Source organism: Kogia breviceps, chromosome 2 (assembly GCF_026419965.1).
Source record: "Kogia breviceps isolate mKogBre1 chromosome 2, mKogBre1 haplotype 1, whole genome shotgun sequence".
Lineage (NCBI taxonomy): Eukaryota > Metazoa > Chordata > Mammalia > Artiodactyla > Physeteridae > Kogia > Kogia breviceps.
In genome coordinates, this window is record NC_081311.1 from 37,454,382 (window position 1) to 37,476,949 (window position 22,568).

General features: G+C 40.2%; 2 protein-coding genes across 2 annotated transcripts in view; one reads left to right on the forward strand and one right to left on the reverse strand.

The window, feature by feature from the left end:
- Nucleotides 1-8,909: 8,909 nt before the first annotated feature.
- IFIT5 (interferon induced protein with tetratricopeptide repeats 5) lies at nt 8,910-20,659 on the reverse strand. Its single transcript, XM_059054571.2, has 2 exons — nt 20,485-20,659; nt 8,910-12,917 (listed from the first exon to the last, which is right to left on the reverse strand). The coding sequence occupies exons 1-2, from the start codon at nt 20,487-20,489 to the stop codon at nt 11,474-11,476; spliced, it is 1,449 nt and encodes a 482-aa protein (XP_058910554.1). The 5' UTR covers nt 20,490-20,659; the 3' UTR covers nt 8,910-11,473.
- LIPA (lipase A, lysosomal acid type) overlaps nt 20,601-22,568 on the forward strand; it is a 105,359-nt gene continuing 103,391 nt past the window's right edge. The window contains exon 1 of the mRNA XM_059054576.2: nt 20,601-20,787. The gene's annotated coding sequence lies outside the window, so the exon portion shown is untranslated. The remainder of the gene's footprint in view (nt 20,788-22,568) is intronic.

Below are 22,568 nucleotides of genomic sequence, written 5' to 3' on the forward strand. Positions count from 1 at the left end.
GAAGATGGTAGTATCTATTTGGCCCTCACCTTCCTGGTCCCAATAGGTCTAATTTGGAAATTGTTTATTGAAATGAAATAGTGTGAATTCAAGGTAGATATCTGAGTTTTTCTTCTCATACTTCAAAGTTTGTCTTTTTTTTTAAACTCCGCTGAACAATACATTTTTATACATGTTGCCAGAGCAGCTACCAGTAAGAGATGACTGGGATTTTGTCCCATTAGCACAGAGAAATATTTGGTGGGAGGAGTGGGAAAAATATTAAATAATGATAAAAAGATTGATGTTTAAAACATTTTATTATGAAACTTTCCAAACATATACAAAGCCAGAAAGAAAAGTACAATGAACTTGATGTACCCATCCCCCAGCATTTATCTACCCCTTTCCCTACACGCCTGATGAAGCCGTTTGAAATATGTTGACAGAACATGTCTTTCATCAGTTGTCAAGGAATAACTAAACTTGGCAAGTACATGCTAGCGGAGGGTATGGGTGGTCAGTATTACCTATTAAAGAGCCACATCATTACCTACAAAGCTGATGGGGACCCTTTGCTTGCCGCACTCTTCCTTTGGGTGTCTGAATTGCAGGCTAAAACTCTTCCTCCTTCTTTCCCAGCCCCGATGTGGTCTATCTACCTGAAGCTTAAGGAGGTGTCAAATAAGTGACAAGTGCTTCTGAATTCTGGGAGAGAGTGATCACTATTACTTTCATTATTACTCATAATTATTTAAGTGTCAGAGCCCTCTCTGAGGGGTCCAGGACCTAGGATTGGTCTAAAATTAAATACAAAGCACTTTATTTTTGAGCAGTTAATGTATGTTCCACTTAAGATTTGCACTGGCATTAACATTAGCATTTTAAAATGTAGCCCTTTTAAAGTTTTCCCATAAAACTGTTTCCATTGTGATGGCAAGTTAGGTCTTCTCCCACTGACACATAATGGAAGAGTTAGTGGTCCCAGTCCTAGGAAAAGTGAAGACGTATCTCAATCCCTGTTTTTTCAACAGGGCCCTGAGCGGAGTCTGAGTATGTTTCCGTGGGGAAGAAGGTCTTCATGGGAGAAAGGGATGTGGGGCTACCTGAGGTTCCCATGGACACCGAAGGCCTCTGGATCTCTAAGTGTGTCATTCCCTGCCCAAGCAGAGGTGGAAGAATTTGGACATCAGACTCTAGTTTGTAAAGTTCAAACAGGGAAGGGGAAAGCCTTTTTTAGAATCGCTGAAGTTACACACTGGAATATGGCCCATGATGTCCTGCAGGGTGTGCTCTTGCCTAACTTCCAAACCTCCTGTTGGGCTACACTCTTCCCACTCATAGCACTGCAGTGCCCTGTTCTATCTGTTTCCCCAAGTCATTTTGCATATGTGGATCCCCTGGGATAGTCCTCATCTTTTGGGCCACAGTTTAAATGTCACTTCCCTAGGGAGTCTGTCCTCAACCACTGCCTCCATCTAAATGACCTATCCCACCATCACCACCCACATGACTCGTTCTCATAGCACCCTGCTCTTTCCCATCAAAGAATGTATTTTAATTACAATTGCATGTTCATCTGTGTGTTTATTTTTAAATGTCACCTCCTCCACAAAACCACAGCTTTCTGAGGATAGGGATCATACTGACTGACCACTGAGTCCAGTGCCTAATCCATAGTCACTCAATCAACACTTGGTGAATGAATGAATGAGTGAAAACAATAAGTGAGCAAATGAAAAAAAGAACAAAGGAAGAAACTGCTAAAGAGCATTATAATGCAGCAAAGGTAGGGCTGACTGAAGGTCAGGTTTGCTTGAAGTCGCTCTTGCACCCAGAATGCATAGGAAATATTAGATGTTCCCAATTCAGTGGGCCTAAAGAGGACACCTGGTAAGAAGTGTCACGTAAATAGCAGGAGCTCCAGAGCACTGAGTATCATGGGGCAGGTTTGGGCAAGGGAATAAAGGTGGCAAAGAGAAGAGTTGGTAGAAATATATTAATTAAAACTTTATTTAGTTATTTTTTTTTTTTTACGGTATGCGGGCCTCTCACTGTTGTGGCCTCTCCTGCTGCGGAGCACAGGCTGTAGACGTGCAGGCTCAGCGGCCATAGCTCATGAGCCCAGCCGCTCCGCGGCCTGTGGGATCTTCCCGGACCGGGGCATGAACCCGTGTCCCTTACATCGGAAGGCGGACTCCCAACCACTGCGCCACCAGGGAAGCCCTGATTAAAACTTTAGATTGAGGCCTGAATGTAAAAATGATACACCTGTGTTGAACCCAGACAGATGTAATTAAATAGCTCTGTTGTGCTCAAATTGAGTGGGAGGCCTGGGCAAGAAGCACTGCCCATGCAAGGGAGCCCTGGAATATTGGGAAAGGGTGGAGCACAGGAGCCTCATCGTGACAAGATGGGGTTTCAGTTACAGGGACCACACAAGCTGCTTTTACTTTACATGCAAACCCTGCTCCAGGGTTTGGCCAGGAACAGAAGCCCCTGCCTGGAGTCTTGCCTGGTCCTATGGCTGGCCTCTAACTCACAGGGCATGACTGAAAATCAGACGGCGTACTGGCAAACTTTTTTAAGAGTTGATGAGAGGAGTTAATCGACCACAACTATTTATTAAGCACCTCCTTGGAATCCGGCACCATGTTATATATGGTGGGGAATTCAAAATACACCTACCACCCCTTCCATGATCTCAGGTGTACTTCCTAATTGGTAAATTGAAACCAACTCAGGTGAGAACAATCGCAAGAGGTTTTTCAACGCTGGCTGAGGCTAAGGGCATTGTGTGCTCTGGGCGTTAGGAGACAGAATTCATGATGGGCCAGAGAAACGTGAGATGACTCCGAGGAACTCAGGTATGGAATTGAGTGGGTTGGAAACAGCCTCTACTCTTTTCAGAGGGAGAAGCTGGGGAGTAAGGGAAAAAGGATGTGGGGAAGCCGCTTAATGTGGCTACCTGAAGTTCTAGTAGATTCCTAAGGCCAATGCAAAATCGAACACAAGCTGACACTAATAAATGTTCTGGTGAGGGAATCCACAAGGGTGTCTGGGACTTTTGCGACTTCTGGGATTTGGGGCTGCATTTGGCTTCTCTAAATTAAAAACAGGGATTTTCAGGGCCTGGGGTTATACTTTAATTACTTTAATAATTACCTCTCAACTCTAAAAAGGAATCATTTGTAAGTTTTTTCTTCTTAAATAGTCCAGAGGTTCAAGAAAGTTTTTTGTTTTAGTTTTTGTTTTGTTTTTCAAATAAGTAAATGTTATGCAGCACTGCCATCTGCTGGAATTAGTGAGACCACTTCCCAAAAGTTGGTGATGCCTCCAATTAGTTTAATTGGACAAGGCCAGCCTTAGAACAAAGTTTGTTGTTTCCTTCTCTTCCCTCCCTTAATCCCTACTCACTACCCGTCCCACATTTATCCTCTTCCTCTTGCAAGTATAAATATAGGGATAAAGATGCTGTGTTGTATTTTTCAGTAAATATTTTGACTGCCTAGGTCACTTCTCTATGTAGAATATCAAAGTTAATATGAGTGATAATTTTAATTGACTTAACTAGGGCTAACCATAGGTAAAATTTAATGTGAAAAAAAATATTTTGAGCCCTCTGTGGCCTTCTTTGGGAATTCAGATTGCCATTCTGGGTCCCATTCTTGGTCCCCTACTATTGTGTTAATTGATTTGATATGAGTTGATAAAGGATTAAGTTAAAGTGTAAGATGAAATCTCAAACACATACCAGAAGTCAAATTTTGAGAAATGTTGAAACCAAATGATATAGGGGAGTGTATTCTGTATAATTTGGAAACATAAAATGTCATGCTTGTTATACTGTATACCAATTATGACAGATTTAGTGATTGAATTTACTTTTAAATGTGTAGTTCCCATGAAATTGTGAAGGGATGCTATTTATTTATAGCAACAATTGCCTTCAAAGGGAGTGTATCATGTTAAAATGAAACTCTTTTGTTGAACTAAACAATTTAATGAATTTGGTTATGCATAAGTGGGTCTGTGGCTGTATATGAGGATAAGAGAAAATTGAATTACTCTGCTTCAGGAAAACAATGGAATTGGTTTTTTTTCAGAAGGGTAGAGACAGGGAAGGAGATAAGGCCCAGAATCATGGCAAGAGGCAGGAATATCAAGAAATGATTGAGGGTGTTTCCTTCTTTCTTTCTCTTTTCCCTTCAATCCATCTCTCTCTTTTCTTTCTTTCCTTCTTTCTTTCTCCCTATCTCCTCTCCCTCCTTCCTTCTATGCTTTCTCCTGCTCTCTTCCTTAAAAAAGTGATTATATAATATTAAATTATTAAGTTGTGGATTCTTCTCTCCTAAACTTTATCAATAAAGGGTTTTTATATACAAATGGCCTGTAAATGGCTTTCATTTTTGGTGTTTGTTTGGTTTTTATGTTTGTTGTTTGTTTTGGTGAGAATGAGGCGTAAGGTTACCGAGGTTAAGGTGGTCTGGTAAAGGGAAAGCATGTGTAGAGGTGAAGCGCCTCTTAAACTAAATTAGTATTCAGTGGAATTAGGGGCTCAGAGCTACTTTCCAAAGTCCATGGCTTGGAGGCTCAAGGCAAACTCAGAGGATATTAAGGGGCAGGTGATCCCAGCCTACTTCTTGTTGTTTCATGAGTTACAGCACCCTCCTTCCTTGCCTTCTTGTGTTGTTCTCCACACTGGGTAAAGTTCTGATTCTGGTTGGTATGTGCATGGGAGATGTATCCTTCTTCCCAAGGGCAAAGGACGGGATATTCTGGCTTCTAATTGTTTACTGGTTTTTCAACCTTCCAAAGTAGGCTTGCTTCCTTTTTCGAGGAATTTATAACAAATCTCTGATTTCTAACATCCAACTCTTAAGTCTCTCTCTTAGACTGAGTCCCTTGATTTCTCAGGCCATTCTCTCCAGGGGTTTCAGAGCAGCTTTTAATCCTTTTCACAATTCCTTCCAGGGAGTTCTGGGACTCTATGTGAAAGTGCTGGGTGACCTATGATTGTAGAATGTCTGTGCTTTGTGTGATTCTCTGTAGCATTCTCCTACAGTTTCTGTAAAGATTGGTCCTATCTTCCCATATCATTCATTCCAAATTTTAAAACTATTTAGAAAATATTGATTAGTGGTTAAATGCTAGATTCTAGAACCAGATACCCAGCGTTTGAATCTTTTTCTACCTCTTATTAGCTACGTGACCTTGGGCTTACTTAATCTCTCTCAATTTCAGTGTGCTCATATGCAAAAGGAAATAACAAAAATGCTTATCTATAGAGATTTTGCGAGGATTTTATAAGTTTAATACATGTAATGCACTTAAAACAGCACCTAGTACATATTATATTCCATGTAGCTATGAGTTAGCTGCGGCTCTTCACGTGACACTATAGTCTATATATGTGGCTGAACTAGCATTCCCTCCTTCCTAGGGCTTTGCTCCAATCTGGTGGTGAGTTAGGGACATGTTTGGAGGAAGTTGACCTATAGGCTCACTTTTGAACTCTTGTGTATTCATCTCTTTCTTTCTTCCTCACCCCATTTTACCCTTTGATATTGGAATGGAAGAAGTTTCAACAGGAATGGCTTTTCCTGAAGGATAGGAAAGGCCAGTGTGTTCAGATCCATGCTTGTCCTTCAGAGTTTATCCACAAGGCATCTGTGTGCTCCGATGAGATTTGGCTTTCCCAAAGCTCACACATCTCACCTTCATTATTTTGTTGTTTTCTCTTCCTAGAGCCCATCATGAAAGGAGATATTGATAATTCTAATTCATTACTTATAGAGGACCTCTAGGTTCTGAGCAGATAGGAGAATATATACATGGCATTTCTGCGCATGTTTCTAGTAATTAGATCTGTTTTTTGATTCAGTTGAAGTGAAGCACAACAAAACGCTTAATGAACAAATTTATCAGTAAATAAGACACTGCCAGAGAAGGTGGGAGTTTTGTTTGGGGTGGGATAGGTATGTGTGGCTTGATACAGGAAAAAAGGAAGCTAAGGCAGAAAAGAAACCACATCTCAGTGATCCAGAGAACTTTGGCTAAGAAGAGAATTGCAGAGGAATGGGAGGCTGTGGTCCTGGGATAGAAGTGGGAGAGAGGAGTGGAGAGGGAAGATCCTCCCCAAACCTCTGATTCTACATTATTCTTGCTTATTCCTTGTTATTTCCCCTAACCTTTTTATTCAGAGAGCTTCCACATAACAGGGTAAAAGTTGTATCTAAACTTCGGCTGTTGTTAACTTTAACCTAACATATATATAGTTTCCCTTAGGATTTCTACTTACAAATGGAATGCATAGGATGTAGAGCAGACAAGGCCATCCCCCCCAAAGTTATTATAGTTGTTTCCTTACCTAGATGATCCTCAGAATCCCTTTGGGTGCTTTACAAATATATAGGCCCCACCTCTGGAGGTTCTAGTTTAGTAGCTCCTTCATGGAACCTGGGAATTTGATTTTTAAAAAACTTCACCAGTGGTTCCAATTTAGGGTTACGTTTATGAACCACTGATACAATGGAGAGAGAGTGGACTGTAAATGAGGTCAGATCTGGCTTTAAATCCTAGTGCTACCACTTAGTAACTTAGTAGCTTGTGTGATCCTGATAATGTTACTTAACTAACTTCTGAACATTGCTCTATTTATTTGCAGTGTTGAAGTAGTTAAATAAGGTATAATATTAAAGTACCTTATAATTAATGCAGTTATTTTTATATCAGCCTTTATCATTACAGATGTGTGTGTATATATAGATATATATATATCTATATATACACACACACACACACAGATAGCTGTACATATATATGTACCAGCTGACCACATGGGTAATCTGGCTGTCCTTTGATGTCTAGGTCATCCCATACTCACTTTTATCATCTACCTTTGTCACTTTGAATTTGGACAAGTCCAGTTCAAGGCCTGTAGACCTCACAGCAGCTGTGAATAAGCTGGTGATGGCTTCTTCAGGGTCTGCTCAGCTTTATTGGATATGTCATTATTTCAGTCAACACAGACATCTTTCGTACTTCAGATACAATCACAGCCATAATTCTACCTATTTTTAAAATTTATTTATTTATAGCTGCGTTGGGTCTTCGTTGCTGCGCACGGGCTTTCTCTAGTTGCGGTGAGCGGGGGCTACTCTTCGTTGTGGTGCGTGGGCTTTTCATTGCGGTGGCTTCTCTTGTTGCGGAGCACGGGCTCTAGGCACGTGGGCCTCAGTAGTTTTAGCTCGTGGGCTCTAGAGCGCAGGCTCAGTAGTTGTGGCGCACGGGCTTAGCTGCTCCGTGGCATGTGGGATCTTCCTGGACCAGGGCTCAAACCTGTGTCCCCTGCATTGGCAGACGGGTTCTTAACCACTGCGCCACCAGGGAAGACCATAATTCTACCTTTTTGATGTTGTCTGAATTACAGTTGGAAGCAGTTGCTACAATGTGAGTATAACTTCTTCCCTTGCTCTACCTTCCATACACTACTCCCCCTACCCATGATGCTGAGAACATATCTGTAGTAATAAAGAGGAATAAGAGAGCCAGACTGAAATCTCAACAGAAAAAGTTTACTGAGGGCTTCAGTAATGACTAGAGGTAGAATGACTACCTCCTTTTTGAAATACTTCACTTGCTATAGAGACATGTATGGAATGCGGAAGAAGACACTATTTGAATCTACATGACTTTGGTATTTTTGGCTGCCAGTATCCAATCCCAATTTTCTCAATAATTCCATCCCTGCACCTTGCAGTCCATGCTTCTAAGGAAGTCAACTTTCTCCTCATTCCTGTCTTTCTGTGCCAGCTATGTCTCAGGCCTAACTAATGAACATGGTCTCTTCCTCTCTGGCCATGATGACTTATTTGAAAATGGTTCCATAACCTAAGACGGTCCTATCACACTGCAAACCTGGACTTCTCAGATGGTTTGGGGAAGAGATGCGCTCTTTTCCACTGCATAGAGACAAGAGTGCATGTGGCAGCCATCTTAGGATCACAAAGGTAGTTTTCTCAGAATGGAGCCAAATTTGATAAATCAGTGCTGATAAGTAGAGACAGTGATTGTGTCTTGGTCACAGTGCTTTGAAAAGATTAAGCCTTGATTGAAAACACGATTTACTTTCGTTTCTTACTGGTTTAAAGACAGATTATGCCAAGTTTTCTATTTTCTGTCATTTACAATGGATAGCATCTTATATACAAATATTTATATAATTTCTTTAAGAGATATGGGTCATCTGAAGTACTGAATGCTACCAAGTAACATAAAACACTTTCAAAAGCCAAATGGTCAGGTATAAGATATGAAAGGCATGCCTTACAACGGCATGTGTGGAAAAACCTACACATAAGTAGATAGGAAGTGGATATTATTTTGGCTACATTAATATACATATAGTTCATTGAAAAGGGATCATTCTACCAGAGTCCTAAAACCTCACTTTAGGTATGAAGTTAAACCCTATGCACACAAACCATTGCCAAAGGATAAAGACAATTTGGAGAGAATTCAAAATAACCACGATGGGGAGGAGACTTCAATGTGTCTTATGGGGGTGGGTGAAAGGAAATGGAATGTTTAACTTAAGTTTCAGGGGACATAGGGCAATTGTCTTCAATTACTTTAAGATATGTGTAGTAGACATTTGGTTTTTGGCTACTCAGTGTCACTTGACTTCACGTAACAGCTATATGTGTTTGGTGATTCATTTGTTCCTTCAAATTATCTGAAATTAGTGCTGCCCCTGGACTATTAAATTACATCAGTCATTATATTTTCATTTAGGTCAGTTTAGCTGAGTTTTTTTTATTTGCAATTAAGTTTTAACTAATACCAAATGTCATCTCTAAAAAGCATTAGATCTTTGAAGTCCCTAAGGATAGACCAAAATGTGTAAACTACACGCTAGAAGTCTTCAGTTAAATGGCAGAAACAAATTTTATTTTTTTAATACATTTATTTTTGGCTGCATTGGGTCTTCGTCGCTGCGCACGGGCTTTCTCTGGTTGTGGCGAGCGGGGGCTACTCTTCCTTGTGGTACGCGGGCTTCTCATTGCGGTGGCTTCTCTTGTTGCAGAGCACAGGCTCTAGGCGCGCGGTCTTCAGTAGTTGTGGCTCATGGGCTCTGGAGTACAGGCTCAGTAGTCGGGGCGCACGGGCTTAGTTGCTCCACGGCATGTGGGATCTTCCTGGACCAGGGATCTAACCCGTGTCCCCTGCATTGGCAGGTGGATTCTTAACCACTGCACCACTAGGGAAGTCCCAAATTTCTAATAAGGACTATCTGAAGACAAAATTATCATTTAGGAAGATAATTCAACCTTCAAGTTTTGATGGTTAATTAATAAAGGTGAATTATGAGGTCTTTTTTAAACCGAAGAGTCTATGAAAGTATCTCTAAATAAAGTTTAGGAAGGCAAGCACAATACTGACAAAATTTAAAGTTATTATAAATATTCAGTTCAACTTATACAGTTGTATTATTCATATTGCTGATTTTATACTTTCTTAGTATGTTATGCTTCTTATATATTTCAATATTTTAATATCTAGTGGATTTAAAAATCACTTAATAGACCTTAAAATCTAAAGTTTAGAGAGGCTTGTATAGTTGTATCTTTGTTTTGGTACCACAACTGTAATTTTATTGCATATGAAGTCTCTACTTGGGAACATAAAACCTTAATCATAACATTATTCCCAATGGGAGAAAATGACTTGCTGCAAAATATGCTTCAAAACAGGACAAATGCTTCTACTGATAGGTTAGGACTTTGGTCCTGAATTACTGAAATACTTAAAGATCATTCCCTTGCCTGTTCTTAATTCTTGAAAAAACAAGTGAAATCAGTGAAATAAAACCAGCAGGGAGATAAGTAAAACAAACATTAAAAAAAATTAATTCATGAGATACACTGCAGTATTTATGCATGTTTGAATATGCTGAGAAGAAATATCTGGAGGGATACCTATCAAATTATTAACAGTTTACCTTGGGCACATGGAATTGGGGTAGGGTGAAAGAAGTGCTCTTTTAAATTCATATACTTCTGTATTGTTTGAAATTTTACAATGAGAATTCATTACTTCTAGAATAATCAAAACTATAATAGAAAGTTAAAAAATAAAAATAGTAACAAAAAGTAAAAAACAGTAGTTTTAGGAGGTATGGAGAATATATACAGTATATATTACAGTAGTTTTAAGAGCTACATTGAAGGTACAGAGAATTAAATCATATGGCATATTTTTCCACTAACACTGTGGTAGTAAATATAATTGCGTAGTCTATAATCAAGGAAACAACATTAAAGAAGCCACTTTTAGCAACATTCCGATTTTAAAAGTCCTCTGGGATAAAAGCCCTTAAGCAGTGACCCTTCAAAGTGGATATTAAAACTGAAAAGAGGGCTTAACTATTCCTAGAGGATCTACAGGAAAACATGTCAACCTGAAAACTTCAGACAAAAGGAAAAGCTTCATAGAAGTAACTTTGGAATACTAAAAGTTAACCAAAGGCCAGAAATTGTGTGGATGAGAATTCCAACCAGTCCACACCCAAAACTAAATCACTGAAATCTTGGTAATCTAGGGATGTAGGTTAGGGGCATCTACTTTACCCATTTGTTTATCATTTCTCCCAATTTCTCAATTGGTCTGCTTTTTATCTCAATGATTTTAACCTAAAAATACTGCAATTTTAATTGGAAGGAATAAAATTAATTCCATCTAGATTAACTTTAGGTTTATTCTTCTAGTTAAAAGAACTAGAAAAATTTGAAACTAATGATTTTCCATTATTCATTTTTTTCCTCATCACTATTTCTAGCTACTTAATGAATATTTGGGGTGGTAATACTTCAAGATTTCTCATGGGTCCCTGAAGTTCTGTATATGGGGAAATCTTTTTTCTCACGTTCTAGTGTTTTCTCCTTTTACTGAAGTCATCAGGGATGACAAACTTCTACTACAAACATTTTTCTTCCAACAAAGAGGATTCTTTAGGTAACTATCATGTTGATGGTTAAATATCCTCAAAGTCAGAACGTCTGTAACTAGAAGTTTCCGTCTTTTGCAAGCTACATAGTTAAGTGCTTAACTAATATAATTTTGCACTCCTAAAAGACTGTTCCTGACTTAGGTGTCAGAGGCTTGTGTAGGATTATACTCGCAGCATAAGGAAGTAGTAATATGGAAAACGTCACAAAATCTAATCAGAAAATTATTATAAATAGCAGAGATAAAGGATATTTTATAAAGTTACAACAGCCGGAATTTGCTGTTTCTCAATGGATTACTGTATTTTAATTTAAAAAAAAGATTCATCATAACGTATATAAAGTATTTAGCATGATGCTAGGTACAAAATAACAATTCAATAAAACTTAGCTCTATAATGAACAATGGATTAAAACAATAAACAAAAATATAAGAAACCTAAATGGAGAAAAAAAGCTTGGAACTAATTTCCTGGAGTATGTATTTAAATGGAAAGTCGAAGCTCAAAGAGAGCAGTAAGAAATTCTGCATTTTCTGGATCTATCTTTTGGGCCCTTTCATAGTACTCAGCAGCTTGCCTCTTTTCTCCCTCCAGCTTGTAAACAAACCCTAGGGCACTTAAACTCTGCACATCTGAAGCATTGTGACCAAGTCTCTTGGTAGCCAATTTCTTTAGAGCACTTGTCAGTTTAGTACGCAGAGATGACCTGTCTTTGACCTTTAAGGCTTCTAAATAATGGTGGATGGCAGTATTTTCTGATTTACAGTGAAATTCCTGAAAGCGGCCATAGTGGTAGTGGATCTGATGTTTGTGATCATCAGTTATGTTCTCCAGACGAAGAGCTTTCTGAAAAATGTCTTCAGCATTGCTATACTGGCCTCCCTCAGCATACATGTTGGCCAGGTCCGTGTAGGCAAATGCAAACATAGAATCTCGCTCCACAGCTTCTCTGAAATGAAATATAGCTGATGTAATCAGCTCATCAACTTTCAGTTTATCCTTTCCTTTAGGTCTGTTGCGAGTGGCCTTCTTGATTTGGATCATTTGTGCCCTATAGCAAAGTCCCATTTGGTGATGCAGGAAAGAAGAGGTTGGTGTTGCCTCTAAGGCCTTTTTCAAAAGTTCAAGAGCTTTGTCCCAGGAATTTTTTCTCCTATAGAATTTGGCTGCATAACGAAGAACGTAAGGTTGGGATGATATTTGGTCCAGGATTTCTTCAATATACTTTTCCCCTTCAGCTTCTGCATGTACATCTTGAAGCTTCAGTGCCAGAAAAACCTTAATATAGGAATTATCTGGGTTCAGGGTAACAGCTTTCCGCAGGGGGCCCAGAGAAAAGCTCTTTATAGACCCTTCTCTGTCAGAATCATCTAGCCTATACACTGTGATGGCATAGCCGATGTTAAATTCTGGATTGTCGGGTTCTGCTTCCAGAGCCTTCTCAAAAGCTGCTTTAGCCTTTTGGTGATACTTTCCTCCAAATTTCAAGAGTGCCCACCCTTTCTCACAGTCAATCTCTGGACGCTCCAACTTGTAGTTAGAAGGACTGGACAATTTCTTGCAGACGTTCCCTACCTTGTCTATATACTTCTGAGCTTCTTTAAGCTGGTCCATGTGATAATAAACCCAGGCATAGTTTCCCCAAGTGACCAGACTTCGTACTTCTTCTCTGTCCGAGTGTTCTCGCTGTATTATTTCTTCTGCTTGTTTCAAGCACTCTAGAGCATCTTTATTTTGGCCCTTTAGGTGTTTCACATAGGCCAACAGGTTATAAAGAGTGAGTTTGGATTTTGTGGTAAGAAATTCAAGCTGTTGCCCAATTGTATCTTCTACATCAAACAGATCAATGTCTTCCTTAAGTAAATTCCATGTGAAGTGACATTCTAACTCCAACAGAATGGCCTTCAATGAGTCCTTAGGAATTTCACTGTCAAAGATAAAATTCTTTTTAATTTTTGAAGAAATAAAGGAAATAATAAAGTTTTAAATCTTAAACAGGTTGTTAAGCAAAGAACTATATTTTATCTATTTGATCTTACAGTTAAAGCACTAGATTTCTATAACTCTATACAAAGAGGAAACTAGTATAGTTATGTCCTAGAAATATTTCATTAAATTCACATTATTTATTGCAAAACCAATTCTGCAGAGATGACAGCATTTTCTATGTTATAGGGTATGTATTTCCTTTTGGCAGTCACTAACCCACAAGGACCACCTATTTTTAGAGAGGGGAATTTAAAATATTGTATTTACTAGTTCTGAAAATTAAGAATAATAGATATATACACAGTTAATAAACAACATAAAAATTTCTTTTCTGTATTATGAGTAGTGAAGGGAAAGAGGAGAAGGTGAGAAATAAGAAAAAGGAGTACACTTAAGGAGACAGAAGCCACATGAATATGTAACTTTTGCAGAGAAATAAAGAAACAAACAAAGGAAACCCCGCAGAGAAAAAAAAAGAGTCAGACAGGAACAGGAATACCAAGAGACGGGAAGAAGTATAAGTTTGAGCTATAACAAAGATTTAGAGAAAATGGGGAAAAAGCAAAAGGAGGGTTAGTAGGTTTTGATGTTAAGTGCTATATCCTTCTGACCTTTAGGACTGTGGGCAACAATAAAGGCTACCACCTATCATTAACTTAACATTACCCTTAATGTTCACTTCACAAATATTTGTTGAACTCCCTTTGTGTGAAGCACAGTGTTATCTCTGCAGGGCCTAGTTTCATCTCTGAAACTAGGAAGATGAAGGGGAAAGGAAAGGACAGGAAGTATTTATTCATTACTGAAAGGCTTTTATGTGCAAGATCTTCTGAATAACCCTGGGGATGTAACTGTGAATAAGACACAGCTCTGCTTATACAGAGCTTATAAGTACACTAAGTACACAGTCAATTACAACTCGGCATTCCAATAAAGTTCCATGGAAGTGACTCAGGAAGGGCACATAGTCCAGTGTTGTGGACATCTGGGGCCTTAAACTGGTGGAACATCTCCCCCTACTCAGTCCCTGTGATCTGAGACAGGCTGTCTACACTTTCCTCCAGTCTGTAGGAAAGCACACATATTCCAGCCATTCCTTGGACCTAGTGATATATTCAGAGATAATCCAATTAAAATATAATTTTGCTGAAATGGGGCTTTGCTGGAACGCTCTTCCAAAAATTTTAAGCTTGTATAATATAAGCTGGAGTTGCTGGTGGGCATCTTTGCAAACTCTTGGGGACAGCCTGCCTGAGAAAGAATCAAACATAAGAGGAAAGCAGGGCTTAGACAGGAATAAAGACAGATTGCTTGTGGTGCTGACTAAATACCTGGATCACCCTGTCCATCCCTGGACTTCTACTTTTTTAAGGAAATAATCTCTTTTTGCTTAAGCCAGTTTGAACTGGGTTTCTCCTGTCTGCAACTGACAAAATCCTGATTAATATACCTAGTTTTGTTTGTTTTGCTGATGGTAGTGGTGAGGAAGTCAGGAAAGACTTTCTAAATCTACAATTGGCCACAATTAAGGGGTGAAAGAAATTTACAGAAAAAAAAGCTACTTAACACTTCTCTCAAAGAGGGAAATATTCTAATTATTGGATGAATAATGTACAGTGTGTGTGTATTTCCCTTTATGCTGCACACAGGACTCTCCTTCTTATATGTATGTATGCATATTTGTATAAATGTTTATGGGAACTATAGTATTTCTATCAAGAAACATTTATTGGGGACTTCCCTGGTAGTCCAGTGGTTAATAATCCGCCTTCCAATGCAGCAGACACGGGTTCAATCCCTGGTTGGGGAACTAAGATCTCACACACCGCGGGGCAGCTAAGCCTGCACAAGCCAACTAGTGAGCCCGCACACTTTGGAGCCCACGTACCACAACTAGAGAGAAACCCACACGCCGCAATAAAGAGCCCGTGTGTCACAACGAAAGATTCCGCATGCCACAACGAAGATCCTGTGTGCTGCAACTAAGACCCAATGAAGCCAAATAAATTTTTTAAAAAAGGAAACACTTATTGATCACCTCATGTCATACATGCCAGGCAATATGCTGGTTGCAGTGAATATAGTAATAAGCAAGATAGAAAAAGGACTTTTCTTTATGGTAATTCTATTATAGGAGAGAACAAAAGGGGTTGACAGAAAATAAACATGTAAACAAATCAACGGACAACATAATTCCAGACAGTAATAAGTGTTAAGAAAAAAAAAAATCAGAGTAATGGGATTATGTGGTGGTGGTGGTGGTGGTGTACTTTAGTTATGATTGTCAAGGAATTCTTTTTGTTGGGGCTGACCTGTGCATTGCAGGATATTTAGTAGCATCCCTGGCCTTGACCCAGTAGATGTAATTAGCATTCCTCCAGTGGTGACAACCAAAACTGTCTCCAGACATCACCAAATGTCCCCTGGGGGGGCAAAAATCACCCTGGTTGAGAAGCACTGGCTTAGACCATTCTGCCCTCAGATCTTTTATGACTTCCTCCTTTTCATTGTTGAGATCTTACTTCAACTCAATTGCCCCTTTCTAATCTTAATAATCAGTAGGGGAGCAGATAAACCAAGAAATCTGGTGTCATGAAAGCCTAAAGAAGAAAATGTTGATTTTGAAAAGAGAGAGATAAATGTTTAACGTGCACAATGATCCTAAGAGGTTGGGAAAATGAGGACGGAGATCACTGTTTTGGGAGGAGTAAAGTTGTGGCGGAACTTGATGTTTTAACAGAACGGTAGGGATGAAAATATTACAGGAGTGGGTTGAGGGGATAATGGGAAGAGGAGAAGAAGTGGATATGGGGTCACTCCTTCAAGGAATTTTACTGTGAAGGGAGTAGAGAAACAGGCAAATGTGAGGAAATTGTCAAAAATTTTTTCAATCATATTTTTAATGACTTGATATGTCAAAGGGAAATGATCCAGTATTAAGAGAGAAAATGATGCTTGTGGGAGAGATGGGGATAATTGTGAGAAGGATGGAATGTGAAGCAGAGTGAAACTATACATTGTTAATACTACTCAAATCTTTATCTCCAGCCCCAAACTCCTAACCATTACTATGCCCTTTACCATCTGGCCCAAGTCTACTTCTCTAACCTCATTTTGTACCACTTTCCTCATGCTCACTGCACTCCAGTCATACAAGCCTTTACAAAATTTTATTGTTTATTATTTCTTATGCCAAGTATGCACCTACGTCAGGGCATTTGTATCTGCTTTTTATTCCCTCACTCTGTGAATTCTTCCTAAGAGAGTACTAGGGTTTACTTATTCTCATAATTCTGGTCTTGGCTCAAATCTCAGCTCTTCAAAGAAGGCTACCCCTGACCACTTTAGCTGAAGCTGCATCTCCACCTTGCCTGCCATCCTAAAGTCTATTCTATCACATTTTCCTATTCTTCACAGCACCTTTATCAATATTTTCTGGGAGTTGGGAAGGAAGAGAAGAGTGCTTTGAATCAAATATGAGATTGAGGTTTTAAAATGAATCAGGCTGAGTCTTTAGGAACTGGAAGGAGGCTGTCCTAATAGCCAAAAGTGGCATAAGAGTCAGAGAACTGGACTAATTACACAATTAGTAGTAGTGATTAGAAAAATAAAACCACTTCATATTTATAATCTAATCATACTTCATGAAATGTTTTCTAATTTTATAAATACTAAATTTAAACATTAATAGCGAACTTAGTATTATATTTAGTAGACATTTACTTTCACTTATAATTATTAATTTTATAATTTTTTCAAATTTATTCTTTCTCATGTGGTCTGTATATACATATAAACACATATATAGAGGTCCCACATTTTAGTGATTACAGGTTCTAGACCAGAGCTTTCTAATAGAACTTCCTGCCACGATGGGAATGTTCTTATCTGTGCTGCACAATGCGATAGACACTAGCCACACATGACCACTGATCACTTGAAATGTGGCTAGGATGACCAATGAACTGCTTTTTATATTTTATTTACTTTTAATTAATTTGAATAGTCATGTATGACTAGTGGTTACTGCATGGGACAGGACAGTTGAAGACACTGGGCCTATAGAGCTTAATGTATAAAAAAGTCTCAAGCCCAACAGGCTAGACCTCTACTCTAACTTGAAATTTTCCCTATTTTATTCACAGTGAGGGCTAAATTAAATGGCAAACAAGGATATATTTGAGAAAACAACTTTATGCATAAGACCTAGGTTCATTACAGATTCAGCTCAATAGTATAAATGTTACACTTGTACAATATATTTCTAGAATCAAATGAGAGGTCAAAAAAACACCCCCCAAAACCATTCACTTGCCACACTGCACATGTCAGGCAGTGTGCCAAGCACTTTACACAAATTACATTTAATTTTTATAACAATGTCATTATTTTCACAATTTTATGGATGAGGACTGGGAAACAGAGTTTAAATTACATGTCCAAGGTTACACAGCTATAAAGTGTCCAAGCACAGATTCAAACCTAGTTCTGCCTGACTTAAACAAAAGGTTATGCCTTTTAACCATAATGCTATACTACCTCTTTCACATAAAAATTGGAGTTTGTCTTTTTTTTAAGAATAGTTTGCTTTAAAATATAGGATATGTGTAATGTATGTAAAATTAACTTTGCCTGGGAAGGACTTAAAAGAAAACAGATTTTAGAGCAGCTTAAAGAGCAGGTAAGAGGTTATGTAACTGCCCATTGGAAAAGACATGTCAGACAGTTAAAGGTCTCAGGATAAGAAAACAGTGGTTTCAAATACGAGCCCTCAATCTAAAGTCATAGCATTCTGCATTGTTGGAGTTGTTTTGAGATGGAGGTGCTTCTCACTAGGACACACTGTGGAGCGGCAGAGAGGGTGATTAATGATTCTTTCAAATAACAAAAGAGCTGGGTGGAAATGTATTAAAAGTGATCTGAAGGAAGGACAAAAATCTTAGTTATCAAAGATATAATTATCATATTATTAATGTAAGGGAATTAAAATAACTTTTTTTCCCATAATCCAAAGATGTATATGCTGATGATCTATCTCTGATCTCTCCCCTGAATTCCAGACTTATCTTTTAGTTTACATCTTCAATTAGAAGTTCAGTTGGCATCTCAAGTAAATATAGAAATTATAGAAATCTGGGTTCCTTGAGCCTGTTCCTCCCTTACCTTTCCCCACCTTGTTTGGTACCTCTTAGTCCCACAGGCCAAATAACCTAGGAGTAATCTTTGATTCCTAATCTTTCAACCTCTCATCCAATCCAATAGGAAGTCCTGTTAATTCTATCACCCAAATACATCTCAAATCCATCCACTTTTTTCCATTTCCACTGCTATTCAGCTAGTCTAGGAAAATAGGAAAGACTATTACCTTTCCTTTGAGCTGTGGCAAAAATCTGGTCTCTGTTTCCACTCTTGGTCCCCATACAGTGTTAGTAAACTTTGGAAAACGTAAACCAGATTATGTCAGTCTCCTGGTTTAAAATCTCCCAATAGCTTCCCAACACCCTTAGATTTTAATCTAGCCTTTGCCATGTCTTACAAGTCCCTAAAGGAGCTGGACTTGTCTACCCACCCAACCTTGTCTTCTACTCTCCTCATTATCTGTGTTTTAGATATACTGACCTTCTTCCTATCTTGAACATATCAAGTTCAAGGACTTTTACACCTGTTGTTTTTACTCTACTTAAAAAGCTCTGCTCCTAAATCTTTGTATGACTTGTTCCTTCCTTTAACTCAGCTCAAATATTCCTTACCCAAGAGGCCGCCAGTGGTAGAGCTATCTAAAATAACCCCCTCCATTCTAGATCACTCTCTTAGCCCTATTTTATTTTCCTTATAGCTCTTATCACTTTCTGAATTACGTTGATTATTTACTCATTTATTCCTGGTTGTCTATTTCCCCCATTTAAATGAGAATAAGGACCTTACTCCAGTTTTATGTTTTTCACCTCTGTGTCCCCAGCATCTGTGATTTCAGGCATATAAGAGAAACTCAATAATAAAAATTTGTTGAGTGAATGCAGTTATATACTGGTAGCTTCTGGCATTTCCAGCCCAGAGGCATGAGCCTAGCATTTTAAAAAAAAGCATCTGAATTTCAGATGAGGGAATTCCTGCTAATTCTTCCCATCTTGCTAATGGCTCCAAACTTTCTGCCACTTCAGTCTTCCCTATCCAACCACAGAGTAAAATGAACATCTGCCTCTGCACAAGGACGATGAGGGAGGGCTGTCCCAGGCATTATGATGTGCCTGTGAGATCTCCAAGGGACATTCAGTTAGCCATGTAAGCGCTTCACCCACACTCTATGGAATTTATGCACAAATGGACACTGACAAGTTTTACTTTTTCAACTATGTCTACTTAATTTTTAAACTTTGTCTCTGGGAAGCTAGCAGAGAGAGGCTATTGTGTCTGAAGAGGCAACATCTACCTTCACGTAATTTTGTGTGTGTGGGGGGGTGTTTTTTGTTTTTGTGTTTTGCCAGGAAGGAGTAGTCTTTCATTTTTCTTGGGAGACATGGGGTCCACCCCTCTTCCACACCAACCTGCATCCACATACAGTTCACCAGTCTTTCCTTCCCTATTTCTTCAGGCCCCTTCCTGATATTTCCCACCTCCCTCCCTTCTTACAAATGGTAGAAGTGAGGCATTTATTAAATATTTTTATAGTCAACATTTGCAAATATTATGTGCCAGGCATCAGTCAACAACCCCTTCTACAGTCCTAAGAGATGGATGCTATCAATTTTTACAGATAAGAAACTGACCCACCGAACTGAAGAAACTTTTCTTTGGGTCACCCAACTCGCAGGTGGTCAAAGTCAGGATTTAGAACAAAGGGCTCTACGGGCTTCAGGGGCCCAAGATCGGAATCTCCCACTCCTCAGCTTCCCAATGGAGCCCGTTAACTACCCACGTGCAGGGCAGGGGACCGGATTACATGGGTCAGCCAAGGACCACCCACCACACGCCAGTCAAGGAGACGAGAAAGAAAGCCTCATAAAACAGTGGATGGGGAAGAACAAGAACAATCTGTCCACGGTACAAAGGAGGGGGAGAAGTCAGACCCAGGAATCAGAAGGCAAAATGGCAGGAGCGGAGGCGTGTGACGCCGGGGGTTACGGCCTGCGGGGACCGGTCACGCAGAAGCCGCCCGCACCGGACCGGGGCCGGCGACGACCGGAGCCGCAGAGAGGTGACAGGCCCGCGGGACGCGTCGCCCGGCACCCCCAGCCCCGCCGCTCCCCCGGCCCGACAGTCCCGACCGCGGACGCCCGGGGCTCGAAAGAATGGTCCGCTCGGCCATCCTCCCCAACAGGCCCGCCTTCAGCCGCCCCGGACCCGGACGGGGCTCCTGGGGAGCGTCCCCAACGCAGATGCCCGGCGGCCGGGCTCGGCCCCTTCAAAGGCCGCAGCGCTGCGCTGGAAATGGAATACGCGAGAAACGTGGGTGTGCCACAAAGGCCCGACGGAGTTGGGGAGAAGAAGTGGGCAGAAGCCCTCACCTCATGGTGGCTGGGCTCTGCGGCCGTCTTGGGAGGCGCCGATTCTCTCCGCTTCTCTCCTCAGCTCTCCGCTGCTGCGCGGACTGAGCGGCCGCGTGCGTGTGCGTGCGTGCGTGTGTGCGCGCGCGCGCGATGACCGCAGTGCTAGGCTTCCGCTTTGTTCAAGGCAGGACCCGAGCGGGAAAAGGAAACTAGAAAGTGAATCTGATCCCCGACTAGGCGGAGTCCAGCCCTGGGAAACAGAAACTTCTGGAAGAGCTAGTTGAGTGGGCTCCGGAGCTGGCTGAGGAGTCGCAATGAGAGGTTTGCGCAGCGCGGGGTCGTTTGGGGTGGAATTTACAGCTGGGCCTCGAGACTTCGGTATTGGCTCTCACCTCCCTCGCAGAGTCCACTTGCCACAAGATTAGCTTTCTTGGGGGTGGTTGTTTGTTGTTGTTGTTGTTTTAACTAAAATGACAGGAGATTGCTCAGCGTTATTTTGGTTGGATGGAGGCGGTGCTCTTTACAGCTTTCTGGGTCCTAGGCTGGAACTCAAGTCTTGATTCAGCCAACACAGCTGCAGTGCCGTGCACTTGTGCCATGATTTCCATTGGGTAAATCTAGAGAAATTTGGGGGCCAAAATGTGTATACATTCAACATTTTGGTAGCTGTTGCCGAATAGCTTTGCAAAGATGTTTATACACCACCCACCCACAATTGTATGAAAGTTCCGTTGCCTTCCATGCCCTTGCCAACCGAGCTTCCTATAATAAGGTCCCAATAAAGATGAGGCGGTATTAGGAATCTAAGCGGAAGATAGAGAATGCTTATACACTAAAAATTTTGTCCCCTTCGAATTCAATCATTCATTCCTTCAACAAGTTTTATTAAATAACCGCTAAGAGCCAGACATTGCTGAAGGCCCTGTCAATATAGCTGGGAATAAAAGAGACAAGGGACAAGCCCTCCCCCGTTCACCGTCTTCTGCATTTTGTTCCTGGTTGTGCACAGAGAGTGGAGATAATTTTCAAACTTTGAGAAAATGTGTTCATTATAGAAACGTTTAAAAGGCACCAGCTTATCACTTTTATACCATCCTAGTCACTTTGCATTCAAATGAATGGACAGTGATGTACAGTTTTTACTACGTGGTCACTAGTTTTAAAAGTGCTGACTTTTTCATTCAGTTTTGCTGGAAAAAGGGGCCTGTAGATAAAGTCAGTTCTTGCTTCCCAGAATCACGTTAAACATGGCTAACAGTGTAGGTACAGAAGTGTAGTTAGTTGTGCATTTGTGATTTTATTACTCTCCTATTTGTTTGGAGTTAATTTCTAGTGTGAGAGGTAAAGATAAAGAACATATAAAACATTTTTTGTTGGGTGGTGCTATGGAGAAAAAGCAGAGAGAAGGTTGGAGTACAAGGTGTTTTGCTGTTATAAATATTTTGGTGAGGGAAGGTTTCCCTGAGAACGTGACAGTTGAGCAAAGATCTGAAGGGGGTGAACGAGTGAGCACTGTAGATATGGGGCTAAGGAAGAGCGTTCCAGGCTGGGGGAACGGTAAGTGCAAAGGCCTGGAGGTGCAAGCGTACTTGGCAAGCGCAGATGGTGTGGTTGGAGTGCAGAGAGCAGGGAGAATGTCCTAAGAAGTGAGGCCGGAGTGGTAATGTGGATCCAGTGGGCGTATAGGCTGTTGTAATGTTTAAGTGGGAAGCCACATTTTAGAAAAGGTACTGAATGGTTTATTTGGAGGTAGAAAAATGAGCCCAGAATTTCCTCCTTCCTACGGATGTAGAACATTTAATAGGGCTCTGTTTGAAAAAATTTCCAGTGCGTAGGTAGTGTTTTCTCTTCCTTGTTCCTACTCCTTTCCTTTCCTTTCTTTTAGCTGTATCTGGGCCAAGAGATAGTCTTTGCTTATTAAGGTTTGCGTGGACAGCAACTAAACAATCAATGATACAAATCAAAAGGGAAAAAAGGATCCTGGTTATCAACTTATATTGTTTAGGAATTCAAATTCAGAAAGACAAAAACCATCTATAAACATTTTAAAGGAATGTACACTTTCAGGATTGAGAAGAAGCAAAGACCCGACTGTTGAGTAG